The 24,192-nt window shown below is 51.1% G+C and overlaps 2 protein-coding genes across 2 annotated transcripts in view; one reads left to right on the top strand and one right to left on the bottom strand.

Moving 5' to 3' along the window:
• WDFY4 (WDFY family member 4) overlaps positions 1 to 24,192 on the top strand; it is a 127,819-nt gene that overhangs the window by 67,143 nt on the left and 36,484 nt on the right. The window contains exons 40-47 of the mRNA XM_044420053.1: positions 4,950 to 5,027; positions 6,579 to 6,758; positions 8,316 to 8,367; positions 9,207 to 9,361; positions 10,204 to 10,352; positions 10,857 to 10,977; positions 11,897 to 11,982; positions 12,641 to 12,706. Of these exons, the coding sequence (XP_044275988.1) occupies positions 4,950 to 5,027; positions 6,579 to 6,758; positions 8,316 to 8,367; positions 9,207 to 9,361; positions 10,204 to 10,352; positions 10,857 to 10,977; positions 11,897 to 11,982; positions 12,641 to 12,706 (887 nt within the window). The remainder of the gene's footprint in view (positions 1 to 4,949; positions 5,028 to 6,578; positions 6,759 to 8,315; positions 8,368 to 9,206; positions 9,362 to 10,203; positions 10,353 to 10,856; positions 10,978 to 11,896; positions 11,983 to 12,640; positions 12,707 to 24,192) is intronic.
• On the bottom strand, positions 15,903 to 16,670 carry LRRC18 (leucine rich repeat containing 18). The gene has a single exon (XM_044420234.1). It carries the CDS (start codon positions 16,668 to 16,670, stop codon positions 15,903 to 15,905), a length of 768 nt encoding a protein of 255 aa, XP_044276169.1.

The following is a 24,192-nucleotide window of genomic DNA, read 5'->3' as shown; positions in this document are numbered from 1 at the left end:
TAGACGCTAGTCTATAAGGTCCTGCATTCATGTATGTAATGAAGGAGGGCCATGTTTCTAAGGCTGAGTCTGACTTAATTGTCCCTTTGATCAATTGGCTGTGCTGTGTTAGTTTTCTGCAAGAATTTCATCCCAGATTTTTAGAAACCATTGATTTACAGTGTATCCCATTTATGTTTCCCACTATCCAGCTATAGGCCTTCTTCCTGCCACTAGTAATAGCACAGTTAGACCTTGACATAAGAGCTGCTTTTTGTGTCATTAAAAACAGAAAGAAGAACCAATAATGGGATGCCATGAATGGTTTCTTTTATTTGGAAAATATAATTAAAAATGGCTGGCCAAATTCCTGCACATGTTCACAAGATGGCCATGTATGGGATAAGCACTGTTGTGCTGGGAACCTCTGGAACAATTTGGAGAAAAAACATGTTAATATGATTTAATTCCACAAATGTCTTATGCCAGCTATGTATTAATTTTAAACGTGTTTCTCTACTTGCTGAAACAATAGAATTAAGTGGATTCTTTTCCCAGACTGTCTTCTGCTTTGTATCTGTAATCTGTTCCGCAATATCATTCTCCCAAACTATTTGCAATTCTCCTATTGTTCCAGCATGATGTGATATTAATGGGTCCTATGAGAGACGCCACCTTTAAGCCTGCCTCGCGTGCTAATGAATGCATTTTTGGTGAGGGAGAGGGATCAGACTGCCTTGTTCTATCGTAGTGGTTGTGAGTGGGGCTAAAATGAGTAAGATTCATCTCTCGCTCTGCCTACTTCGCCTCTGGACCCACCACAACTGGTAGCGGCCACCGAGACGATTCCCAGATGGGAAGCGGGTCCTCCTCTGGGAGGGGCTTCCCAGTGCTGAAGTATAGGACTGTGGCCTGAGAGCCCCCAGACCGACAGTCTCTGCTATTTAAAGAAATGAATCCCACTCCCCTAATAAAATGGGTGGAAACCCTTTATCACAAGGTTCTTTCGCACAAGTCTCTCTGATAGGAACGGACCCTTTCCCCGTCACCTGCCTCCCGCAGCAAATTCGCCAACTCCTGGGCTGCCTCGCTCGGCGAAGGACTTGCTGCAAGGTCACAGAAGTGCTCCGTGATTCTGACAAGTGCCCTCGCTGACTATGAGGGATGTGGGGAAGGGAAATGGCTCTTTCCCTTCTGCCTGCAATTCCCCCGCTATGCAGGGGTTCCAGGAAAGAAGAGCAGTTAATTAGGGATGTGCATTAGCCTCCTAGAGGAGACGCTTAATGGCCGAATCTTCAGTCCGATGAAGCGCAAATTGAATGTTTTGCTACGTATTACAAAGTGGCGTTTAACACAAGCACAAAAGCAGAACCGCTCTGTTTCATGGTTGTTCCCGAGAAGGAACATTAGCATATTTCCTTGTCCACCTGCACATGTATTTAACCAATGGGTTTTTCAGATTTGGCTCCAAATTCACGATGCACATGCTCTTTATATTTGTAGTGAAAGGAAATGATCAATGGAACTCCAGCAGCGCCTGGCAGGAGACCGCGCACAGTGTCATGCAATGCAGAGAGACTGTTCCATAGGCAGAGATCCCGATTAGGCAAGCCAGGCCAAGGAGAACGGACCCCTTGGCCAGTCAAAGCTCCGTCCCAGTCTGGCCCAGCGAGCTCCTCCCCACTGCCACCCCCTTTCCTCTGCCCCAGCGCTCAGAGGAGAAAGGGCTGCTCTCCAATCTTCTGCAGATTGGGAATCGGTCCTTCCCCTTCTCCTGACGCCAGGGAAAAGCTAGTCTGCTGCAGATGGGGGCAAGCTTTTTCCCGAGGGTTTTTGTTTGAGTGCCTCTAGCACTGGCAAGAGCGCAGGGCAAGGCAGCAGGTGAGCAGCTTCCCAGAGTGCCCACTTTCGGCCGCTGTCATTCCCATCCTGCTCAGCACTTCTGCAGTATCCTCTGGGATACCAGTGGGGGGACTAAAAGGAGAAGGGGGAGTGGTGCATTAGCCCCCCCCCCCACCGTGCCCAGGTTTTTATTCTAAGCTACTCCGGGCCCAAAGTATCTTCCTAACCCACCCAGTGTCATTTCCCCAGTGAAAATTATTTGCTAGGACTGGAAAGTGGATTATCAGGGATAACAAGATGGAAGAATGATTGGAGTTGGGTCATTACCAGCTGACCAAGCCCATTATCCTAAAAGGAGAGTTTTTTGACCAGCAAATATTATGAATGAAGAGCTTATCTGTTCTGGAATCCTTTCCTTTCCTTCACACAAGATTGAGGAAAAACTGGAGCAAGATTTTCTTGACAATCGTAGTTTTACATTTTGAACCCGTAGATGTTTGGGGTGGTTTGATCTGACCCAGGATGAAACTCCGCCCCATGACAGAGAGATCAGGAAGAACATGGGTGGCAACCAGGAATTACCTACATAGTCAGCTCCAGACGGTAGCTGAATCTATGCTGTTGAGCAGTGCCAGACTGTGGCACGGGGAAGTGGCGGTCACGTGCCTGTATGAGCAGCAATGAAAGGGCTTCTCCGCTGTACATACCAGTTGCCCAGGTGTTGTGGTTTGCAAAGACATGCTCTTGCATTTTCTAGATGTTGACTATGAGTTCTGGAATAATTTTGTGAGGTGACCACAAGGATGATGAGTCTAATAACCCTCTGAGGAAAGAAAGCATCACTACTTCCATCTGTGCCAGGCAAGGATTCCTGTGGGGGAGGTGCTGGTTGAAGGTGGGACTGGACCCCAGTCAGTATCAATTGGCATCACACAGATCTTGGAGCACATTAAGTTAATTAGATCCCAGTGCAAGTAGAAGCTAAACAGTTGCCAGGAAGACTTGCTTGCTTGTGGCACAGACAGAGAGCACTGAAAAGCCGCTGGCTGAGAAAGGCTGGCACAGAGCCTTGATCCTTCCGCATCTGAAGCGTGCTCGGCAGGGACCCCCTCCTCCGTCCCAGCATGCATATCCATGATGAGTCTCTCAGTCCCTGCCAAAGCAGCCTCAGAACTGAGGGGAAACCTCAGTATTGATGGGGAAACCAACACAGGGCTTGTGGGTGGCTTGTCTGAATGCACAGTTGACCACTGGAAGAGCTGCAGTTAAGGTACGCAACCTCTCTTTCTCTTTTGTGGTCTCCGTGAACCACACACAGAGAGGTTGGTGGAGAGCTGACCTTCCAGAGGTGCAGCCACCGTCGATTACAGCACGGCCAACAAAATGCCAGTTAGCTCTGTCAGGGATGCTTAGTAAGTAGCGACTGACAAAGGCCTACGGTCATGACCAGAGAACGTTCCGGAACGCCAGCCATGTGGCCCAATGGATCCAAGAGCAGAAGACCTGCCCTGCCAATCCACAGGCCAGCTTGATGGTTCAAGCCAGCCAGGAGCAGAACCTCTGAGGTGTCGTGGGCAATTCCTGCCACTTACTCGCATTGCAAAGGAGGTGCCTTGAGGCTATTCCTTCCATTCGTAGACAGCCACACAAGGCGTGGAGAGTAGATTCCTCCGGGAGAGAAAAGCAAAGGAAAATGCTGTCAGACCATGGTCCTGAGGGGGAGGGATGTCAGAGGCAGAAAGTCAGGCCAGGAAGGAATGCTGCTTGTGTCACAATGGGGCGTCAGAGAGGTGGGCCTGGGAACAAAGCTCCACATTCAATCAGGGAAATTGCCTCGACGAAAGCCGCTTTCCAGGCGAACAAGCCCGTTACCACCTCCTCAAACAGCCACAGTTCAAGACCTGCCACGTGCCAGAGAGGCTTCATGCCTGTGCCAGGGCAACCTGGTGGGGCAAGATTGGCTGGTTGTGAACACGGCACTTGTTTATTTGTAAGACTACAAGCAGGGGGTGCTGCTAAAAGGACTCTTAAGGAAGACAACAAGCCTTTTCAGAAATTATGGAACTTGGCGCAACAGGCACTGAACCAGGCCTAACCTACAATAGTCTGTAAAAGCACAGAAAGGCCTCCACACATGGGCAGAGGTGCTCTGTGTTGCTGGTTTGCATGTGATGCTGAGGACGCATTGAACCAGGATCAGAGACTGAGTTGAAGATTGCTTTCCCCTTTGGTCCGACGAGAGAATTTAGACAATCTTGGACAATTTTTAATTGGAATCCTGGCTATTGCCGTCTGCTTCTCCTTTGTTTTCTTCTCTCAAAATGAAGAGGTGAAGCCTTTCTGTTTTCTGCCACAGCGGCATAATGGCAAAAAAAGATTCTAAAGGCAATGCACCCTTAGTTGACTCTAGACATTGCAAGCAAAACAGATGTGGGAATGGCTGGAAGACAGTAGGAAGGAAGAAAGGAAACTTAGATCTCCACATATTCTGATTTTCCGAATGGAGCGACAAAAAAGTAGCCGCTTGCTTCCCTGTGAGGCGGGGATTGCCGCAGAGTGAAACACCTTTCGGTTACACAGCTCTGCCATTTTGATCCATAGGAAGCAAGTGGATATAAGTGCAGGGAATCCATAACTGGATCTCCTGGGTATGGCAAATGTGAGTTGGGATTGCGGCATAGTACGAGGAGAGGGATTTTTTCTTCCCCATGCACCATTACTCTAGCTCCACCCTTTCTGAAGCATGTAAGCAGAAAATATTCTACCACCTCACATACTGTGCTGGCTTATAATTTAGCCCCCTGCAGCTCCCACTCTTCCTTCCTTCCTTCCTTCCTTCCTTCCTTCCTTCCTTCCTTTGCAGTCTTTATGTAGTTTGAGCCTGCAAAGGGCTACAATAAATTATTTTAGAGCTAGAATCTAGGATGTTTTGCAACGGGGTCTGTATCTCAGCCCCACTCTGCATGAACAAGATCTTTGCCTATCTTCAGGTGTGTATTTTTCTGTCTTTTTTCTTCTTTTGCTTTGATGTTTAGTATTTTCTACTTAGCAAATCAACCAGGTTGTTGCACAAGTGGCCACTCCATTTTTTGCCTGAAGTTCTCAATGTGTTGTTGTTCTTTCATCAGGATGTTGCATCATGTTTAGAAAAAAACAGAAGAAGTGGCCAAGAATTATATGCAGCTTTGTGCAAGGACCATGCTGAGGTAAGGAGCCAGATTCCCCTCTCACTAGGAACAACTACCCCGGTCAGCCATGGTGTTCCACCGCCACACACATGCCCACAGTAAAGGTCTAACCACAGGGCATGTTGACACTGGCAGTTTTGTTTTCCAGCTGTTACAAATGCAGTTTACAAGGTGCTCTTTGTGTTGTTGTTGTGAAGTTAAGAGCTGAGCCGGAAGGGGCATGAACTCGTGTCAGCGCTGCCCTTCGCTTGGAGTTGGGCGTGCAACTGCCCAGCCACGGCTGCAGTCGTGATGCGGTTTTGGTTGTCCTCTTTCACGCCAGCACTCAGGATCCACAGCACTTGGGAGCCAGTGGGACCAGTTGCAAAAGGTGTCCTTAAAGCCATTTGGGGTTAAGAGAAACCATTCCTTGCAGGAAAGACATTTCTCTCCGTTGCTGCTATGATATATTTTTCTGTGGCAACTTTCACATGGTACGTGTTGGGCAAGAGGGCTGCTGTTGTTCTTGGCATGTGCTCCCGGGTCACACCGATCTGGGCTCTGAGTCTAAGAATGATGCGGAGGAGGGTGAGTGGGCCTGGGAAAGCCCCCCCCCCCAACTTTTTGATGAGAGAAGTAGAGATGCTTATCTCAAGGCCACCTTGCCAAAGTGCTCCGGCTGGCTCTGGGAATAACCGAGATGTACAGCTGTTGGGTGGGGCATGGGAGAAGTCACCCCTATGCTCAGGCAGATGAAGCTGGCATGACTCTTGGCCCCTAGAAGGTTACCACACACAGAAAGGGTGTGCTCCCTTCCCCATGGGCCCCCTCGGCGGGATTGGACCCAGACGGACTCAGAAGGAGGGTCTCTGGAAATAGTTGCTTGGACTGGGTTCAGCAAACCACTCACAGATACAGTCTGTGGGGACTGAGTGCATTGGGCATGCTTTGGTGAACACAGGGATTTTGCAAAAGAACTGCCTGTTGCCTTGAATGCACAAAGGGAGGAAGCCCGGCTCACAACGATATGCTGAGTTCACTGAGCAAGCTCTTTCTTCATGGGCTGGGCTGGGCTGGGCTGGGCTGGGCTGAGCAACCCATGTAGGATCTTCAACAAGGTGTTTCTGCAAGCCTCAGGATTGCCCCCAGCGCACTGACGCCTCTACTCCCAGGGGCTCTGTTCCGATTGCTGGCCTGGGAGCATCGGCCACCTGAACTTCGTATTAGTGGGAATGGTGCATATACAGACGGTGGTGCGAAGTCGCGTCTCCATTTCTCAGGAACTACAAGGAGGAGATGGCGCTGCCAGCTCCCCTTAAGGAAGTCAGCACCCACTTTGCCCGTGCCATGACTTTGAGGGAGAAAGGGGATCGCAGGGGAGAGGCCTGCCTGTGGGAGGCGGCATGCTCCCTTCCCAGGGTGGTCCTGCGTTGCGTGCATAGCAGCTCCTCCCCTGCTTCTGGGAGCTCGAGTCCCTCTGGCCAGCGGGCTCCTTCTCCTGGGCTTTGCGCGACTGGGTGAAATGGCCACTTGTGGAAGAAGCATTGCAGTGTGGGGCTGCGGCGTGACTGCCCAGGTCTCCCCCCACAGAAGCTCCTGTGTGCGCGCAGTAAAGCAGCAGCAGCCTGGTCAGAGGCGGAAGAGCGGCTCTTCGGGAGAGGAGACTGTGGGAGCATGGCTCGGGCCCCTTCTGCCTCCAGGTGGGTTCTGGATGGCTACGAAGGCCCTGCCCGGATGAGGAAGAGGATTCGGCTCAACATCCCCCATCAGGTATTGGGGCCGTTCTGGGGCCAGGTAACATGGTTCTGTGGCAAAGGGGGGAAAACGGTTCTCTCCTCTTTCTGCTGCACACATTTCACCAAGAACAGCCTTCCAAACGCTTCCGTGAGGTGGCTGTTCTCCATGGCACTTTGGCACCTCCTCCTTTGGGGGAGGCACAGATCGCCAGAAGCTTGAAAAAGTTGCATGGCACCTAATTAGAGGATAACTATCTTAGCTTAATAATCTTTGCTCATTAGGCAGAAAAAAATGCTCGGTCTCCATTCCTCCACGCTCTAGTTCCTTCGTGTTTCTGTCATGGTTTGCTTATAGCACAGTTTGCTATTACCTCTCAGCTGCACATCTGTGCTGCCCTCAAAGCACTAGAAAATGCCCAGGCCTTTGCACTGGCTCCTCAGCCATCTTGTTCGATTTGTATAAGACCGAAATGTCACATCTGTGCGCATTGCTAAGTAGGAGTGGTGGGCTGCTGCTGCTGTGGCTGTGGCAGCGGGGGAAGTTCATGCGATGCCTGGGTGAGAGGACTGCCGTCACTTGAAAACCTTCATGTTTGAGATGCTTTGGCAAGTAGAGACAGAAGGACAAAGGCACGAAGCGAGCAAGTAAAATGTGACGCCAGAAGAAGATACAAAGAAGGAAAGGGAAATGATCATGTGAATGAGAGACAGGGGTATTTGAGCTTCCCAAATTCTTCATACCTCAAAGCTTTGTTAGCTCAGTCCAGATTTCGTTCTGTTTTTGCAAGCTATACTTGTGTTTGTTCAGATGTTTTGAACAAGAGGGCTGCATTTTTCCAACAGTACATGCTTGATTCTTTGGCTAAATGATGAAAATGCATATTCCTAAAGGCTCGTTTCAAAATGCACTAGTATGTATACGCATAGGCATATGCATTTCAGAAAAAGTCACTTCCATTTGCATTCAGGGTTGCGAATGGGATGAGTTTGAATGATTTGCGAATGGATATAACATTCTAGTACAACCCTACATGTAGCATAGAGAGATTAAAAGTAGGGGCAGCACAGAGGTTTATGTGATATAATTCCCTGTCACTGCCTTAGGTGGCTTTAAAAAGGGATTAGAAACATTCTTGGGGTGTAAGTCCATCCATGGATACTAGTCACTATGGGAATTCCGTGTCCACGGTGGCATCCTTTCAGATAAAACTCCTTTGGACAAAGAATGGGAGAGAGGAAAGATAGGAAGAGAAGTACCGCTGCTATTTGACCGTAAGTCAAGCACCATACTGCTTATGAGTCAAACATTGGTCCAATTATGCCAGCATTATGAACACTGCCTAGCAATGTCTCTTAAGGGGCTGCAGCCCTGCCAGGAGATGCTAAAAACAGGACTTGAAGCTTTACACATGCAAAGCACGTGTTCCAGTGCTGAGCCAAGGAGACACCCCCACACTCTGTATCATGGGGAACTTCTGGATGAAGAACATTTGCTCATGGAAGGGATGCTCTGCGTAGTCCTCCATTCTGGTGCAGCTGTGTGTTTATCTTCTCATGTTTTCCATTCCAGTCCCATAATTTATCTTCTCAGGAACTTCAGACACACAAGAGTGGATCTGGTCTAGCTCCTGAGGAAAATCAAGGTAATGTTCCAGGGCAAACTGTGCTGTTGGATAACTCTAGTGAGCTAAATGAAGCAGCTAAGATGTTTCCAGCTCTGAAACATCCCTATGGCATACGAGCACCTTCCAAACAGTTTATCAGGCCATTATGTTCTTTATTGTTCAGGCAGATACGCTACTTTTATTCAGACATCCAAGAGGTGAACATACAGTGCGGAAGCATCAAGGAGTGTGCAATAACATCATGCAGTTCAGCAGTAAAACTGCGCACTCTGCTGAGCATTGCGGACCACATCTGGATGGGTCAAACTTCTGGAAAAGGATACCCGCGTGCCAGAAAATGGGCACCTGCCAGTGACAGCTGGGATTGCATTCTGGAGGGTGGTGCTGCAACATGGCACGGATAAGCAACTCATAGGAGCTGCAGGCATCAGCGGTGCCCTCAGAGCCCTTTCTTGGTGCCTGGCCAGGGTCAGCTGGGTGGCTGCAGCTGCTGTGGTCTTCATTTCCCACGGATGGCTCCGGGCCACACATGGGACTCGGAAACCTCCTTGGGATGGAAAGATGGCCAATGATTTCCTCTGCAGAATGTCCAGCCACCTAACGAGCTGGCAGTTAACGTGAGGCAATTTCCTCAGGGTGATGCCAATCCTAGTAGCTTAAAAGCTGGGAGAAATCATGGCTGAACTTCTCAGTAACATGTGTGAGAGGAGAATTCCTGGAAAGGGGCTGCAGATGATGTTGGCTGCAGATGACGTCTCACATGGATGTGCTTGTAATGCCTTGTGTGCTCCAAGGCACAGCAGACTGCTGTTTGCGACTTAATTGCTTGAAAAATGACACTACCCTTTTTCCTGAAGCAGAAGAACCGATCCCAAATGGAGGAGAACAAGGGATGGATTCTGGCCAGCTGACTTTCTTTCCTGCCCTTCATGAAAGTTTTAATTCAGAAGAGTTTTTGGAAGTGTGCACAGAAAGAAGAATCGTCCTGCAGGAGTTTGCTCAGGGTGAAAAGGTATGATGGATGGATCCTGGGAGTCTTGGTTTCGCACAGTGTAATTGGGCCAACATCCATTCTCTTGGGATGCCATCTAGAGAAACAGTTTATCATGATTTAAAATTATTGGGTCCGAGACTATAAATGGAAAATTCAGTGTTATGGGGAAGGGCAGAAGCTTAGCAGTGTCTCTGATCAGCTGGTTTTCTGTGCCCAAAGCATGGATGTTGTGTTTGGTTGTGAGTCCCATTTTCAGCATGCGGTACCACAATCAAAAGTAGTACAGCTCAGGAAACACTTGGCCACATGCTCAGCTCTGGCTGTTAATTCTGCATTCCCACAATGCATCCCTGTGCCACCCAGACTGGAGGCACTTATCGTGTGCAGAGCATATCTGGGAAGCCTGTGGCAACTTCCACGGCACGGCCAGGCTGCCTGCAGCGTGCAGCCTCGATGCCTATGACATGTGGAAAGGGAAGGACAGAAATGACAATATGTTGGCAAGGGAATGAGTGGCGAGGGACTGCTTGGCTCCAGCAAAATAAAACCTAGAAAGGCAATCCATAGATCCTCAACAACATTGCTCCAGAAAAAGACCTGGGTTTTCAACCCCTGCCATCAATTCGTAGCCCTTCTATATTCTTCCACCACGCCTGCCATCCTTTTCTTAACAGAAAGATATATAAAAGGAGGAAAGGATGGAAGGCCTGCACAGTGGCTTTTTAATAGGACTGTTCCCCTCAGAGGCATCCCGAGCTGATGGCGATGCTCAGGTAGTGCCTGGGAGGCAGATAACACAAGGAACATTGGAGGATGCGCACGAAGCAATTGCGCCAGTACGGCTGACTGTCTTTCTGCAGATCAAACGCAGAGATTCGGTGGTGATCGTTCAGGAGCAGGCGTCCTCGGAAGGGGTGCTTCTCTTCGGCCAGAAGCATTTTTACCTCTGCAGCCATTTCACGCTGTCCCACCTGGGAGAGGTCTATTGCACGAGGCACTGCTTATCCCGGTGAGTCATTTCCTTCCCCAGAGAAGCTCTTCAGTCTATGTGGCCACTTCATAATGTTGGGGAACCCTAAGATGGTTGACTGGGCAGAACATGTGCGTAAATATGGACTTTTCATAGTGTGATGATCGCCAGCCATTTCTGTGCCAAGGAGGTGTGGGGAGAAACCCAAGGGATTCTCTAGGGGGTGATACCTAGCAGCCTAGTGAAATGGGATCTCGACGGGGACTCTTCCTGAGAAGGCAAATCTTCTGATATGAGGAGGCTTAACTTGGCATCCTGTTCCAGCGGGGGCTGGGTCTCCTAGGCCCCTTCCAACTCTGCCCTGCCTTGATTCTGCGAAGTGCATTTCCTTCAGGAGAAGAGGCCGGGGGCCGGGCAGGGGACCTTTCTTGCCTTCTGCCTAGCAACATCTCTGCCTGCATGTGACCGTGCATGGAGGAAGAGTGGGGAAGAGGGGAAGCTAGCGGCTCTTGGCTAATGCACCGTTCTCGTGGCTTCTCCTAGCATCAGCGACTCGTTCATCCATGGCTTGTGCCACAAAGACCAGGCTGTGGGACAGCCGGCGTGTTCCCGCTATGCCTACAGTGACATCAGAGAGATCCTGCCCACGCACTTCCTTCTTCAGGTAGGAAGCCGCGGGGAGCTTGGAAGAGTCCTTCCATAGGGGATGCTAAGGCCCTGGGAGCCAAGGAGCCACCTCAAGAAGCCATGGCTTGTTGCAGGGCGCTGGACACCCTCCATACCTTGGCACAGTGCCCACACTCAGACTGCGTGGGATGCCACGCTCGGACTGAGGCACGGCACAACCCCTTGGCAAGGCTGGCAGAGAAGGGCCGCTGGTCTGGGCAGGGGCCGCTGGCTGCCCCCTTGGCACCCTGCGCAAGCCCTGCAGCTGGGACGGGCGTCCTTGGCTCTGCTTCCTCGAGAGAAAGCTGCTGAAGGGGCCCTCCCTGGCCTCCCCCACCTCACTGGCAAGTCAGGTTTGCCTGTGGGGGGCACAGGCAATTCAGCCTGTCAAGGCCATGTGCATGCGGGCCAGCGGGCAGAAGCCCCTGCTTGACTCCTGCTCATAACTTGGGGGGGGGGGCATTCGACCTGTCGGCGCCCAGCCTGGTGTGATGCCGCCAAGCGAAATCAGCCCTCTGCACTTTGCAGATCGGGTTGTGGGTAGGCGGGTGGCAGCAGAGGGGCAGGAGGGGGCAGAAGGCTGCTGAGCAGTGGGGCGGGAAGGGGCCACATGCTGGGCTGCAGGGCCTGGCGTGGGGCCACCGGGCACTGCCTCTCCCCTCTTCCCAGCTGTCTCACCTCGCACATAGAATCAAAAATTTCTAAATGGCCTTAATAGCCTCTAATGGTTCTGCAAACCACAAAACCGACTGCGTAATTAACACAGAACTTGAAATCCGCTGCCGAATACGGCTGGCTTGAGGGGGTTTGAATTTTGAAGATGTTTGCGACCTTTGGATGGAAAGCTTTGGGGGAAAAATGCACCTGGTCTTCCATTGAAGCTCACAGTGCTGGCTGTGACCGGTTTGTCCCCACAGGAGGATGCTTTGGAGATTTTCTTCAGAAATGGCTACTCCGTATTCCTTGTATTTTTCAACAGCGACAGGGCAAGAATCCTGAAAAGGTACGTCCCCGGAGTGCATGCATCTCAGGGTTCTTTTCTGCACTCAGTTTCCTCCCACTCCACCTGGTGCCAAGCGCCCTTTCCCAGTTGCTATGGGCACCGACGTCTTTCTAGCACTTCTCCGTCATTTCAGGGGATGGGAAGTATTGTCTGCTCTGCTGGCTCCTTCCCAAGCTTGCCTGGGATGTTCCATCCTAGGGGACCAGATTCAGACTAGAATCCACTGTGTCCTTTGGGCTTGGAAATAATGTGATATGCAATACATACAAGATAAAGCCATGTTGCAAAGGAGGGCTTGTCCTTGCCATGTACCACCAGGTTGCCTCAGAATTACTGCAACCGGATGAATGAATGGTCTCCAAACTGGACCTCTTGCCCCCACCCTGAGCTCCAGGGCTTTCCCAAATATTCGCTTCCCCCCCTCCCCCCAGCACCCAATTTTGTGAAGGGATATAGGAGAACTTTGTTTTTGTTCACAAAGTGTGCACTGACTCGGGGCAAGTGCACGTCCATTGAAAGTAGTCAGACGTTGTCGGACGGGTGTGTCAGGTGCACAAGGGCCCTTTAGAATGGAAGTTCCAAAGGAACAATCCATTGTAATCCACTTGCAGCCACGAATAAGCCATTTTGTCTCTGTATTTTCTTATGTTCTGTTCAGATTTTCTTCTTCAATGAAGCCCGTTCTGAAATCAAAAAGCATCACTGATGAATCCATTAATATAAGGTAATAATTTGTTTTGAACATAATTAATTGATTGCATTGCCCCTTTGGTTCTCTTTGAACACTTCCTGAGGATTTTCTGCGATAGTTAAGATAATAATAGCAAGAGTAACAAGGAACTGTGCATTTTCTTGAGTGGAGTCCAGGGCAAACTCTGCCTTGCCAGGTCCATCACCTGTCAATTTCAGCCCCACCTCAGGAGCTGGCTTGCCATTCCCCGGGTGTCTCCAGCCACCTGCTGAGGTGTGACCCGTGGTTACCTGAGGAGGAGGCCACTGGGGGAATCACATGCCTGCACCAGTTTCCCCCAGTATATTGACTGGGACTCAGTAGTCCAGCTAGGAATTCCTCAGATGTTGCTCTTCTTCAGATGTTCTGCTGCCTTAACATAGCCTAAACGTAACAAAATACACATATGATTGTGCTCCACTCACGTAACCTCCTCCAGTGCAGGGGCAAATGGGCGTCACACCTGTGCTGTCCAATGATCGCAGCACACCTGGAGGGATGGCCCGCTGGGCAAAGTGGTGCCGAGCATCCCGCCCCTGGAATCTTGGATGTTGTTGAAATGCACTGTACTGCCGCTGAACCCGAGTGCTACCTTGTGGTGGGTTAATTGACTTTAGAGGGGGAGCAGAGAAATATAAAACCGGAGAGGGAAGGACATGTAAAGGGTGCCATTTTTTTCCTGCAAGAAAAGCTGATGGAGAAAGTGCAATGAAAGAGTGGATTAAGCCCCTCATGTAGAGGTCTCTAAGAATGTCTCCATTTCCAGTATTCTTGCTGCTTAAGTGGAACATTTAAAAAATCCTTCAAATCGTGGCTTTTAATATAAACACACAAAGCAAGTCTCACGTCCAATACTTTTCCTAACCAAGACTTTCATTTACTATGTGCCTGTTAAGAGAGTCAGGTGAGAGAAATTCGTATCGCTGTGAACATGCCAGGCCTGTGACATGTTCTTAAACTTGCAAGGGAATATTAGAGCAATTTGTTCAGCCATGTCCTTTGTTCTGCCACTCTTGTGTAAATACAGTTTCAGTGGGCATATATTCTACAATCGCCATTCTATAACTATTTTCTTAAGCAGGGGTGAGTGGAATCCCTGAGACCTGCTCCAACCAAGCACCATTCTGTGGTTTTCAGGCATCTTATTAGAAGGAAAACCACTTTTGTTCTTGATATCCAGCGCTTTATTGACTATGAATATATTGATCAAATATGGCTGCAGATCAGTAATAAGAAAGGAAGGCAAGGCTTCCACCAGATCCCTTTAGACTGCAGGGGTATCTGCACAACGGACACCCTCCCGGGGGCACGGGGGCCCCTGGACACATGTGCGCTCCGGGTTCCAGGGGAATGGCTGATTCCATCTAGCCATGTGGCGGGTTTTATAGCCAGGAGCAATCTGCCTCCTGAAAAGCGGAGTGGAGGGAGGAGGGGGGACTGGGAGAGCACTCAGTCGCCTGGGTGCATCCTCGTCGAAGGAGCGTGGCATATGCAGCCCGCCATTCTCAGAGCCTGGGACACATTTATCGGGGGGACCTTGCCAGGCTGGAGGGTTTCTCATGGGAACACAGAGCAGAAGGCCACCTCGTTGCCTGCTGCTAATTTGGAGGATTGTGCTGGACACTGTTGACCATTCCCCCAAGCCCCTTTCGCAATGTCTGCTGGTCCATCCCAACTGAAACAACCCACTCTCTGTAGCTACTTCAGCCAGTGTGGAGCGTGTGGCCAGAACACTCAGCTTAGAAAACTTGGGTTGCAGCAGCTGGGCAGGCTGACCCTGGGCAAAGCACGGCAGTCTTTCCTAGGTAGCTGGGGGTTTGGCCAGTGATTGAAGGCTGTCCTTTCAGCAACCACTTCCGAGAGGATCGATCCCCATTGTATGGCAGGGCAGGAGGGTTCGGGTGCAGCGCTCGCTTGCCTGGGACCCCCGTGTCCCCGTGTCTGGATGTTACAGTGGCGCTTTCCTGAATGCGGTGCGTAAGTGCAAGAACATGCAGGGCTTACCTGGGAAAAGGCAGTGGGGAGTCAGCACGCAGCCCTTCTCAAACTGGCTGCACGTGTGTTGCCATGATACAGCATGCATCTCCTCTGCCAGATTTGGGGATTTTGCAAATGAGATGCTTGCTGGAGGAAGCAAGCCCTTTTCTTGCTATCCAATCTTGGCAGACCCTGATAGGGTCCGGCCAGCTCTGCCAGGGGGAGCGCTTCATGGAAGCAACGCACAAATGGGAAGGAGCGTTTGCATAATCAGAACCAGGTATTCCCAGGCTTTGGCTGGCCTGGGAAGCCAAGTAAAACACTGGGATGGACAGGAATCCCCCTCTGCCTGTCTGCGACCTTGCACCGCACCTCTGCTTCTTCTGTTGCTACCCCACTGCTGTTCCTGCAAGGATCCCAAGGTAGCTTGCACAGGGTCACGGTTAGGGTTGCAAAGGCCTTCCGCTCCATTTTCATTCACACCAAAAACCGGTGAAGTAGGTTAGGCTAAAAGTAGTGGCTGGCTCAAGGTTGCAGGGTGGGCTCCATGGCCAAGTGGACACTGATCTCCCTGGATCTCCCTTAGAACCTTGATCTCCTGAGTTGCAGCCCAGCGGTCCCACCATCCCACCACACTGGCTGGGAGCAGTCCTCTAAGTCCTGGTATGAGCAGTGGCTGTGGTGCTGAGTGGGCAATCCCTCTTGAGCGCCTCTGCCTCCTAGCCCTCGGGCAACTGCTCCCTGCATTGTGCCCGGCAGCTATATGGAGGACGAAGCTGGAGCCTGATCTGGCCCCGGGGGAGCCCACTCCCTGGCTGCCCTCTCCGCCCAGCTGCAGCTCACCAGTTGCCAGCATCCCTTTCAAGAGAGACACATGATGGGCGCCCCTAAACGGCCTATGCTCCCTGGGGCTCTTCTCTGAGCAGGAGAGGGAGCAGTGACCCCCTCCCCATTGGTGGTGCTGCCCTTCCGAAGCCCACAGCAGCTGCGGTGAGGGGCCCGGTCTTCCCCATCGTGGTGAGTGGTGGCTGGCAAACCGGGGCTCAGGAGGCAGAATCGTGCAGTGCCGCACTTGGGACCCTGATGGAGCAGAATGCATTGAACGAGGCAGGACATGGTTACTGAGCCGCTTTATTGCAGGAAGGGCTGGACGGCGCGCTCTGCCTCTGCCCCTCTGCCCATCCAGCATCCCTGGATGGCGGCTGTGGCCCATTTACCTCCAGTCTGGTTGGTTCTCCTTGGCCAGAGAATTGGGAGCCATGAGATTCGAAAAGTTTTGCTTCTTGGAAGGGACTGGCACCGCATTCTTGAGCTTGTTCAGCTTGTCCCTCTCCTCTTGGCATTTCCTCAAGCAGGGGAAGCACAGGTCCTTCTCCTCCACCAAGTAGAGCGTCTCCAGGCGCTTGATGCTGTCAATATAGAGCTCCTCCTCCGTGGGGCCCGGGAAGGGGTTTCTTTTCGTATTCAGCTTCTTGAGCTTCGGGAGCTTCGCCACGCTGTTGGGGATGGTGGTCAGCAAATTGTCAAACACCCCAACCTCCTGGAGCTCCTTCAGTGCCCCCAGCGTGGTCGGAAGGTTGTCGATGTGGTTCAGGCCGAGGTTGAGGTTGCGCAGGTTCTTGAGCTGGCTGAGCTCCATGGGCAAGCTCCGTGCCGTCAGCTTGTTGTTGCAGAGATTCAGGAAGACGAGGTTCTGCAGGTTTCCCATGCTCTCCGGCAGCCTGTCGATCTGGTTGCTGTGCAGGTCCAGCCAGCGCAGGTTCTGGAACTTGTCAATGGAGTCCGGGATCTTCTTGAGCATGTTCCTGCTGAGGTCCAGCTCATCCACGTCGTCCAGCTTGAGGATGCACTTGGGGAAGGTGGCGATGCCCATCTTGCTCAGGTCAAGTCGGTGCTTCCCATCAAACGTGACCTTGATGCAGTTCTTGGCTACTTTCAGGGTGATTTTTTTCCCTTTGGGGCCTTTGGCTCCCTTGGCCATTTCCAGTGAAAAGAAGGCAGCTCAGGGTTAGGCCAATGCGTGGAAATGAGCCCGAGGAAGGAGTCCCGGTGAGACGTGTTGCTGGCTAGTGCTGAACCTTAATTAGAAACACAGACACATGAGCAAGCTAAATCCAAGCAGGTCACCTTTTCCACAGACTGGCTTTCCACATTGAAGTGCTGCTAATAACAGCTGCAAAGGGTTGGACTTGATGCCTGCTTGGCCTCTCCCCACTCTCCTGTTCTATGAAATGCATGACCAGTGCGCCAAGGCCTGCCTACCCCTTCCATGCTGACCAAACCGGAGAACTCTCCATCCACACGTCAGGACCTGCTGCAGTGGCGTGACCCATGCGCGTGATACTGTAGGATGACTGGCAATATCTGCCACTTCCCACCTGATACCTTCCCTGTAGGGATATATTCCAGCAACTATACACAGTTCTCCCTCCAGGGACCCCCACGGGTGTCTGCACTGTTTCCTCTCTCATGCAGAGCACTGCGTAGGGAAAGGTACCGCCAGTTGCCACTATCCCTCACTTCCAAGGCACATCCTACCTACAGAGTGGGCCCATCCCGGGTGGTTCAGAGGTCTGGATGATTCTGAGAAGGAGGCGGAGGAGCAAGCATGGGGAGAACTTTGACATTTTGGGGTTCCCTAAGGAAGCCTCTCAGGCAGGGGGCCAGAGGTGGCCAGCTCTGGAAGGGTTTTCAGGAGCACATGTGAGACCCAGACTGTCACCCAATGAGGAGGTGATGGGAGCCAGGAGTGGCCCAATTAGAGGGTCTTTGGCGTTCCCGCCATTTTGCCTTCAAGCAACAAGGCCTTGGACCGCAAGGCGATCAAACTGGTCAGTCTTAGAGGATATCAACCCTGACTGCTCTTTAGAAGGCCAGATGCTGAAGATGAAACTCAAATACTCTGGCCACCTAATGAGAAGGAAGGACTCCCTGGAGAAGAGCCTGATGCTGGGAACAATAGATGCCAAAAGAAGAAGGGGACGGCAGAGGATGAGGTGGCTGGATGGAGTCACTGAGGCAGTCGAAGTGAGCTTGGGTGGACTCCGGGGGATGGTGGAGGACAGGAAGGCCTGGAGGAGTGTTGTCCATGGGGTCGCGATGGGTCGGACACGACTTCGCGACTAACAACAACAACAAAACAAGGCCTTGCTGAGGATGGAGAGAGAAGCTTCTGCATTGCATTACTGAAAGGGAGAGATGGCAAGGATGTTCCCAGTTTGGATTCAACTCTTTACCTGGGCAGGTGCTTCTCCCTCAGCTTTGGTAGGAGGCTATTTAGATTTCAAACTGTCCTGTAATCTGTTAAGTTTTGACAACAGAATTGCATTTCAAAGGACTGTCCTGAGTTTGATAACTGGAAGGGAAGGGCCAGGACATGACAGGACAAGACCCAAAGCCGCAGCCGCAAGTTTGCAAGTGCTGAGCAGGACTGGGGCATTTTAGAGGGTCTTCCTCAATGGGCGGCCGTCAGCTAGAGATGCCTTAGTGGCACAGAACAACAATGGCACCCAAAGCTGGCCAAACTATTTTGGCGCCTGTAACGAAATATGGGACTGCCTCTACTTCCCTCCTGGCAGTCAAGCCATAGCAGGAAGAAGCTGAATGGCTGAAAACTTGCTACTTTTTAAGGACATCCAAAATAAGATGCAGAGCCAGCCATTCTCGGCATCCAGAAAAGCTTCTCTAACTTAATTCTGCAGCTGTCCTGGTTACTAAATGCGAAGGAACAAGGCCAGTCCAAACGGTAGCACTCGGCAGTCCGATGGCTTCAAGCCACGATCCTCACTTTTACTGAGTAGGACATAAACTCGGGCTGCCCCAGCACAGTAACTCAGAAATCAGGTACCCAGCAACACCCAGGGGTTTTTACTCCCAGGTGACTGCATTGCCAGGAAGTGAGTTTGGGAGGGCAGATTCCCTGGAAAGGGAAATGGGTCATGCTCATTTCAGGACCTGCCCCATCCTCAGGAACGAGTCTCTTGGACGCATAGCTACTCTTGGTGCCAGAGAGCACCAGCTGCTTGCCTGTGAAAGCGGGTGCTTCTGCATCCCTCCCCATCCCTTCCTCGTGGGAAAAGGAAAGGGGAAGGACCAGAGGCGGAGGGCGTGTTCAGGGGAAAGCTGTGCTCTGCATGGAACCGGGACTTGCTTGAAGACTGCCGCCTGAGTCTGAATAGAAATGGAGCGAGTCAGGAGGGGCCTCCCGGGCCATCTAGTCTGACCCCCGGCTCCAGCCGGCTCCGCTCACGACATGCCCACCATGTGCGTGTCCAGCCTGTCCTTGAACACCCTCCCCGATGGGGCCTCCACCACCTCCCGAGGATGCTCATTCCGTGCCCCAGGGGTCCTGACTGTCAGGAAGTGCTTCCTGGCATCCACCCTAAATCTTGGTTTCCTGAGCTTTGCTCCACTGGAATGTGTCCTGCCCTCCATTGCAGGGGGAAAACGGTCATGACCCACCTCTGTGTGGAACCTCCTCATGTACCTGCATGTCGCTAACAGGTCCCCTCTGAGTCTCCTCCTCTCCAGGCTGAAAAGACCCGGCTCCCTCAGTCTTTCCTAATATGGCTTCCCCTGCAAACCAGTCCATCCTAGTGGCCCTTCGCTGCACCGATTCCCACCTGGCTATATCCCTCTTGCAACGAACACAAGGCTCCAGAGTCATATAGAGTGGCAGTCATAGCTCTCTCTCTGGATGACAGAGTCCAGCCATGCTATGGGGGTAGGCAAGTAGGCCAGCAAATGTGTTTGCATCTTCCCCTTCCTCCTCACATCACGCAGCTGAAGTGGGGACCACGATGCTGGAGCAGCCACAGAGAACTAGGCCTGGCCACGTGTGCGGGAGTTTCTCTTGGAGCTGACGGAAGGGTTGCGAAGCTGGACGGGCCACGGGTGCCACTGAAGAGACTTTGGTCCATGAGAAATGCGGCACACGGGGCACTGGGCACCCCTCCAGCAGTGCTGGCGGGGGCAGAGTCCGTGGGGGGGCCGTGCAAGTGCTGGAGCTGTGTGTGGCGGGGGGGAGGTGGGCAGTGGTAGGAGCAGTGGGGGGGTGGGTGGCTAAGACCAGTGGGGCAGTGTCTGGGGGAACCGCAGTGTGGCCACTGCCTGGGAGTGGGCAGCTGGCAGTGGGAAGTGACCCCGAATCCTGACCCACGAAGACTCTACGAGACGCCCCATGCGGCAAATTATTGGCCAGCGTGCAGCAAATCTTCACAGCCTCAGACAATAAGGCAGCAGCTAAGATAATTATTGCTCTTTGCAAGGCTGAAATGAATTGAAACATTTCATATCTGAAATGTGTAAGTTAGACCGACGTTCTAATTATTCATCATTTCCCTGGCGATACCTAGGGAAACCCTCATTTTAGCATATCCAGCATCACACATGTTTATACAGAACAGCTGTGATTGAAAACAGAAAGCAACATGGCCCTCGGTGAGTTCCTTAGCGGAGCGGAGCATTTCTGCACAATGGGATATCTCTCTTTCCAACCAGAAACTGATAGAAAAAGCTTATGTGCGTGTGCATACCGTGGGAGCTTTCAGATCAAAATAGTGGAATTGTAGAGGAGAGAAAAGGGGGAAAACGAAAGGTGAAGCAGAGGGTATCTGTGCCCTCCTAGAGAAAGTCTCCGCCTGAATCACAGCTGAAGAACCAGTCTGGCAGCTCTCAGACTCAAGGCCTATGATAGACGTGACGTCAAGAAATGCACCTAAGGAGGATTTATTGTGAAAAGCAAGCAACAGCCGCTGGAGGAATGAGGACTGCGAGCGATCATGGTCGCAATAGGTGCATGGACGGGGGATCTAATGAGCCCCTTTCTTCTTCGCTGTGGCATTTGTAGAGTATTTCCACCCAATGCAAGTAGCAGCTTCAAAGGAACAATCTCTGAGAGGACAACAGGGGAGGAAAGCGTGATCCCTCCCCCCCCCCCCCCCTTGTCGTGATTCCAATAATCACACCCGCCCCACCTGTTACTGGCTTTCTAAAATGCCACAGCAACTTGCTGACTTTGACCCCAGGCAGTGGCTCAGACCTGGGCAGGACTCCTTTCTGCAACAGATAATCTAAAGTGGGTAAACTGCAGCAGGGTGCAATATTTGCTGGAAATAAGTTTGCGGCAATTTTTGGAGTTGCTGGGGAGCAGAGGAGAGCAAACGCTCCAATCGGCTGAGCCCCGGCTGATCCAGAAGCTCCAGCATTTAATTGTGGAGAGTCAGATCACTGTTTTGATGAATGATTGTTTGGAAATGAATATGGAATTGTCTACAACACGTTTCTCCATTAGAAAGGTTTCATTACAAGCCCTTCAGGCTTTTTGACTACTCATTAATCATGTGCAAGTACATGAATGTGGAGATCAGATGGAAGATAATGCATTTCCGTTCATTTCAAAAACATTCTGTTGCTCTTGACAATGCAGAGTGGAGGGTTTGTGCCAAGTCCCCGCCTGCACCCCGGGGCTGAGCTTCATCCAAAATGAAATGGTGGGGAAGGATGCAGGCGATGGAGGCCGACCAAAGATCTCACTCAGGATAGAAGACGGAGCTCTCTGGCTGTTCCTCAGACCATAATCTGAGATGAGGCTTCCAAAATCTTTTTTCTTTTACGATTGCACTCCTGGAAAACAGCATTCACTGCTGTCGTGATCTTTCTTCCCCTTTCCTAGATAGTCAAAGCCAGCAAGATGACCAAGGAGGCAGCGCAAATGCTGGTCCAGAAACCTGGGAAGGGCCTTCAGTGAAATCCGTTTTTGCTTGCCCAAGAGCCACCTCGTTGCTGCTTCAGGGTTCAAACTAGAATCAGATTCCCAAAGAAAATCTGAAATAATTTAAGACGCTTAATACAAATTAGCAGGATCGTTTATAGTCTAGGTGTTAGCACTAAAAACGATGGAACAGTGTTGCAAATGGCTTGAGAAGGTGCATTAGAAGGCAAACAGACATTTTCCTGGTGGAACTGGCCCTGTAAATAGCATTAGAGTTGTGCTATTGGATTAAACCGGAGAAAAACAGTTCTGACGCTTGCCGCCGTAGTAATGCTCGGGCTAAACCCACATGGGCAAGGCCCCGTTCGCAATTCTTGCTCCCCGTCAAATGCGCGGCATTTTGGTTTTGTTATGGCTCGTTGCATGCTGTCCCTTTTCTGCCCATGGCCATGAAAACAACATGGAATGAAATCTGTGTCAGCAAATAGGTATCGGATTCAGTGTTATAACGAAATGCTTTGTCTTCACCTAAGGGCCAGAAATTATGCCTTAGAACAGGCAAAATATGTTGGATTTAATGGACGTTTCTAGCAGTGCTAGAGGTAGCTTAAGCAATGAGAAAACCCGCCCAGAGAGCTTTGGTTGTGCAGCAGTATAGACATGTCAATGAGAAAAGGTTTTGGCATGAATGAAAGATGAACGTAGCCTTTAAAATGTGCTGAGTGAAAAAGGGGCATAGAGGAAAGAGCTCACGTGAGCATGAGAAAAATAATATTTCTGTGGCGAACCAGGTGAAAAGAAGCAGCGTGCTGGGGAACCAGACATTTCAAAAGGGCTGCCTTGCTCCACCTAATGGGAACTTTGTGTGCAAGCTGCAGACTGGTGCTAAGGGCAGGAAAGGGGAAATACAGGGCAAAGGTTTGTCCAATCGGTCGAAGCCGAAGGCTCCTTACCGTTACAGGGGATTGTTTGGTAACACCAAGTAAGTGAGAGCTGCAGCGTCGCTGTTGGATGTGGGGTTCATTCACACTTCTCAGATCAAAACCTCTTCAAAGCGTTCAGCTCAAAGGAGGGTGGAGCTGATGGAAGTTCCATCGCCATAAAGGGAATGGAAAAGGTGTGCTGAGCTGCCGCATTGCTTCAGTGCTACCCAGAGATAATCCGGATCTAGATGGGAGTCCTTTGAGTGTTTCTACAGTAACCGAAAAAGATTTAACTTGTGTACTGCAACCTTTGATGGGCACCTGTATGCCACAGCCTTCAAAAATAAAGGCATATTTGGACTTAGAGTGCTTAAAGGAACGGATATGAAAAGGTGCATTGGGGTTGCTTGTTTCTTGATTGAGGTTCTGCACTTCATTTCTGCAGGCAGGCCGATTTCCGGATGATGAGTGCAAAAGATGAGCAGCCCAGACACCAAGCCAGTCAACAGTGGTAGACGCCAAGGGGGATCCTCCTGGATCCATCCAGTCCCTGCGGCAGAGCATTCAAAGTGCTCCTCGCAGCCGTTCCAGCAGCCAGTCCAACCCTAGCCAGACAGCTGGTAGTTCCTGTGTCAACAAACTTGTTTTCACGGAAGTTGATTTCCTCCTGGAAAGGCAGCTGGCGCAGGGGCGTTTGGCTTTGTTCGCACCTTGTGCGTGGCCTTCCCTGGTCAGCGCAGATGATACAAGGGCCTAAGGTGCCTTTTAGAAAGATTAGCTGAAATCCTGTCGCCAAAGAAGCAGCCGTCCTCGCAGCCACTAGAGTTACAAAGGGGATGGCGAGCAGGAACAGAAAGTCGTGCTCTGCGGGTTCCCTGTTCCCGAGAAACAGAATTAGCATGTTGTTCAGTGATTCAACACTAAAAGTTAAGATGGATTGAAATAGGAGCATTATGGCCATTTTTATTTAGGGTTTCCCTTTTTCTCCTTTTGGAAGAGAAATGAAAACAAGGGCTAAAGGAAAACAGAATTCTGGGTTTGAATTATTTTGGAAAATAGAAAATCAGGATGGCTGCAGCTTACACGGGACTGAAAGATCTGCTTCTGCCAGGAAACCTCTTCCTCGGTGTTGTTGAAGTCCTGCTGTCTTGCTTGAAGTGCCTTGTCAGTAATTGGACATCTTGGAAAACTGGATATACAGGTTCAAAAAGTTAAGGAGGTAAAGGTGGATCCTAGGTATAAAGAGGCTGAAGACCAGTGCTCTGGGCAACTGTAGGTAAGCATTAATTATCTCTTCACCGCCTTACAGGTTTAGCGGCCTTCCTTACAGGGTTGTCTCAATTAGTGAAACGATGTTGATGTAGCTCGTTGGACACACAAGAGTGGTAGTTGCTGTTATTCATAGGCGGTACGTCAGCTGGAGAATGAGTGCCATCATGTGCACAACGCTGCCACCTGCTGGCTTCCCACTGCAATAGCCCGTGTCCGGCCCCGTCGGAGCGCCTTACAGCCAGAGGCCCTGATGCTCGTCCAGAGCCACAGTGGGTGGACTGGGAGGGAAAGGGCCTGTTGCACTCGCACCTCATCTTCCTTAAATCGAGGTCCTAAAAGGACCCATTTCTTGTGCTGAATGCAGGATAACTAGCAGGGTGGTGATGGGGGAGCCCTGGTCAGAGCGGAAACTGGGCTGTTTTCCCGCTTGCTTGCAATGCGGTTTGATGTATCCGGAGCCAAATCAGGACCCTCCGCACCACTGCTTATGGCGGTGGGACCACAGTGGGATCCGGTCGTTGCCCTTCCCCTCTGGCAGGACCGACCTGACACATCTGCCTGCCTCCTTTCCCGATGGCAGATGCAGATGGGCTTGG

Source organism: Varanus komodoensis, unplaced genomic scaffold, assembly GCF_004798865.1.
Source record: "Varanus komodoensis strain SLA01 unplaced genomic scaffold, ASM479886v1 scaffold11, whole genome shotgun sequence".
Lineage (NCBI taxonomy): Eukaryota > Metazoa > Chordata > Lepidosauria > Squamata > Varanidae > Varanus > Varanus komodoensis.
Note: the sequence above shows the minus strand (reverse complement) of the source record. Positions and strands in the feature narration are given on the sequence as shown.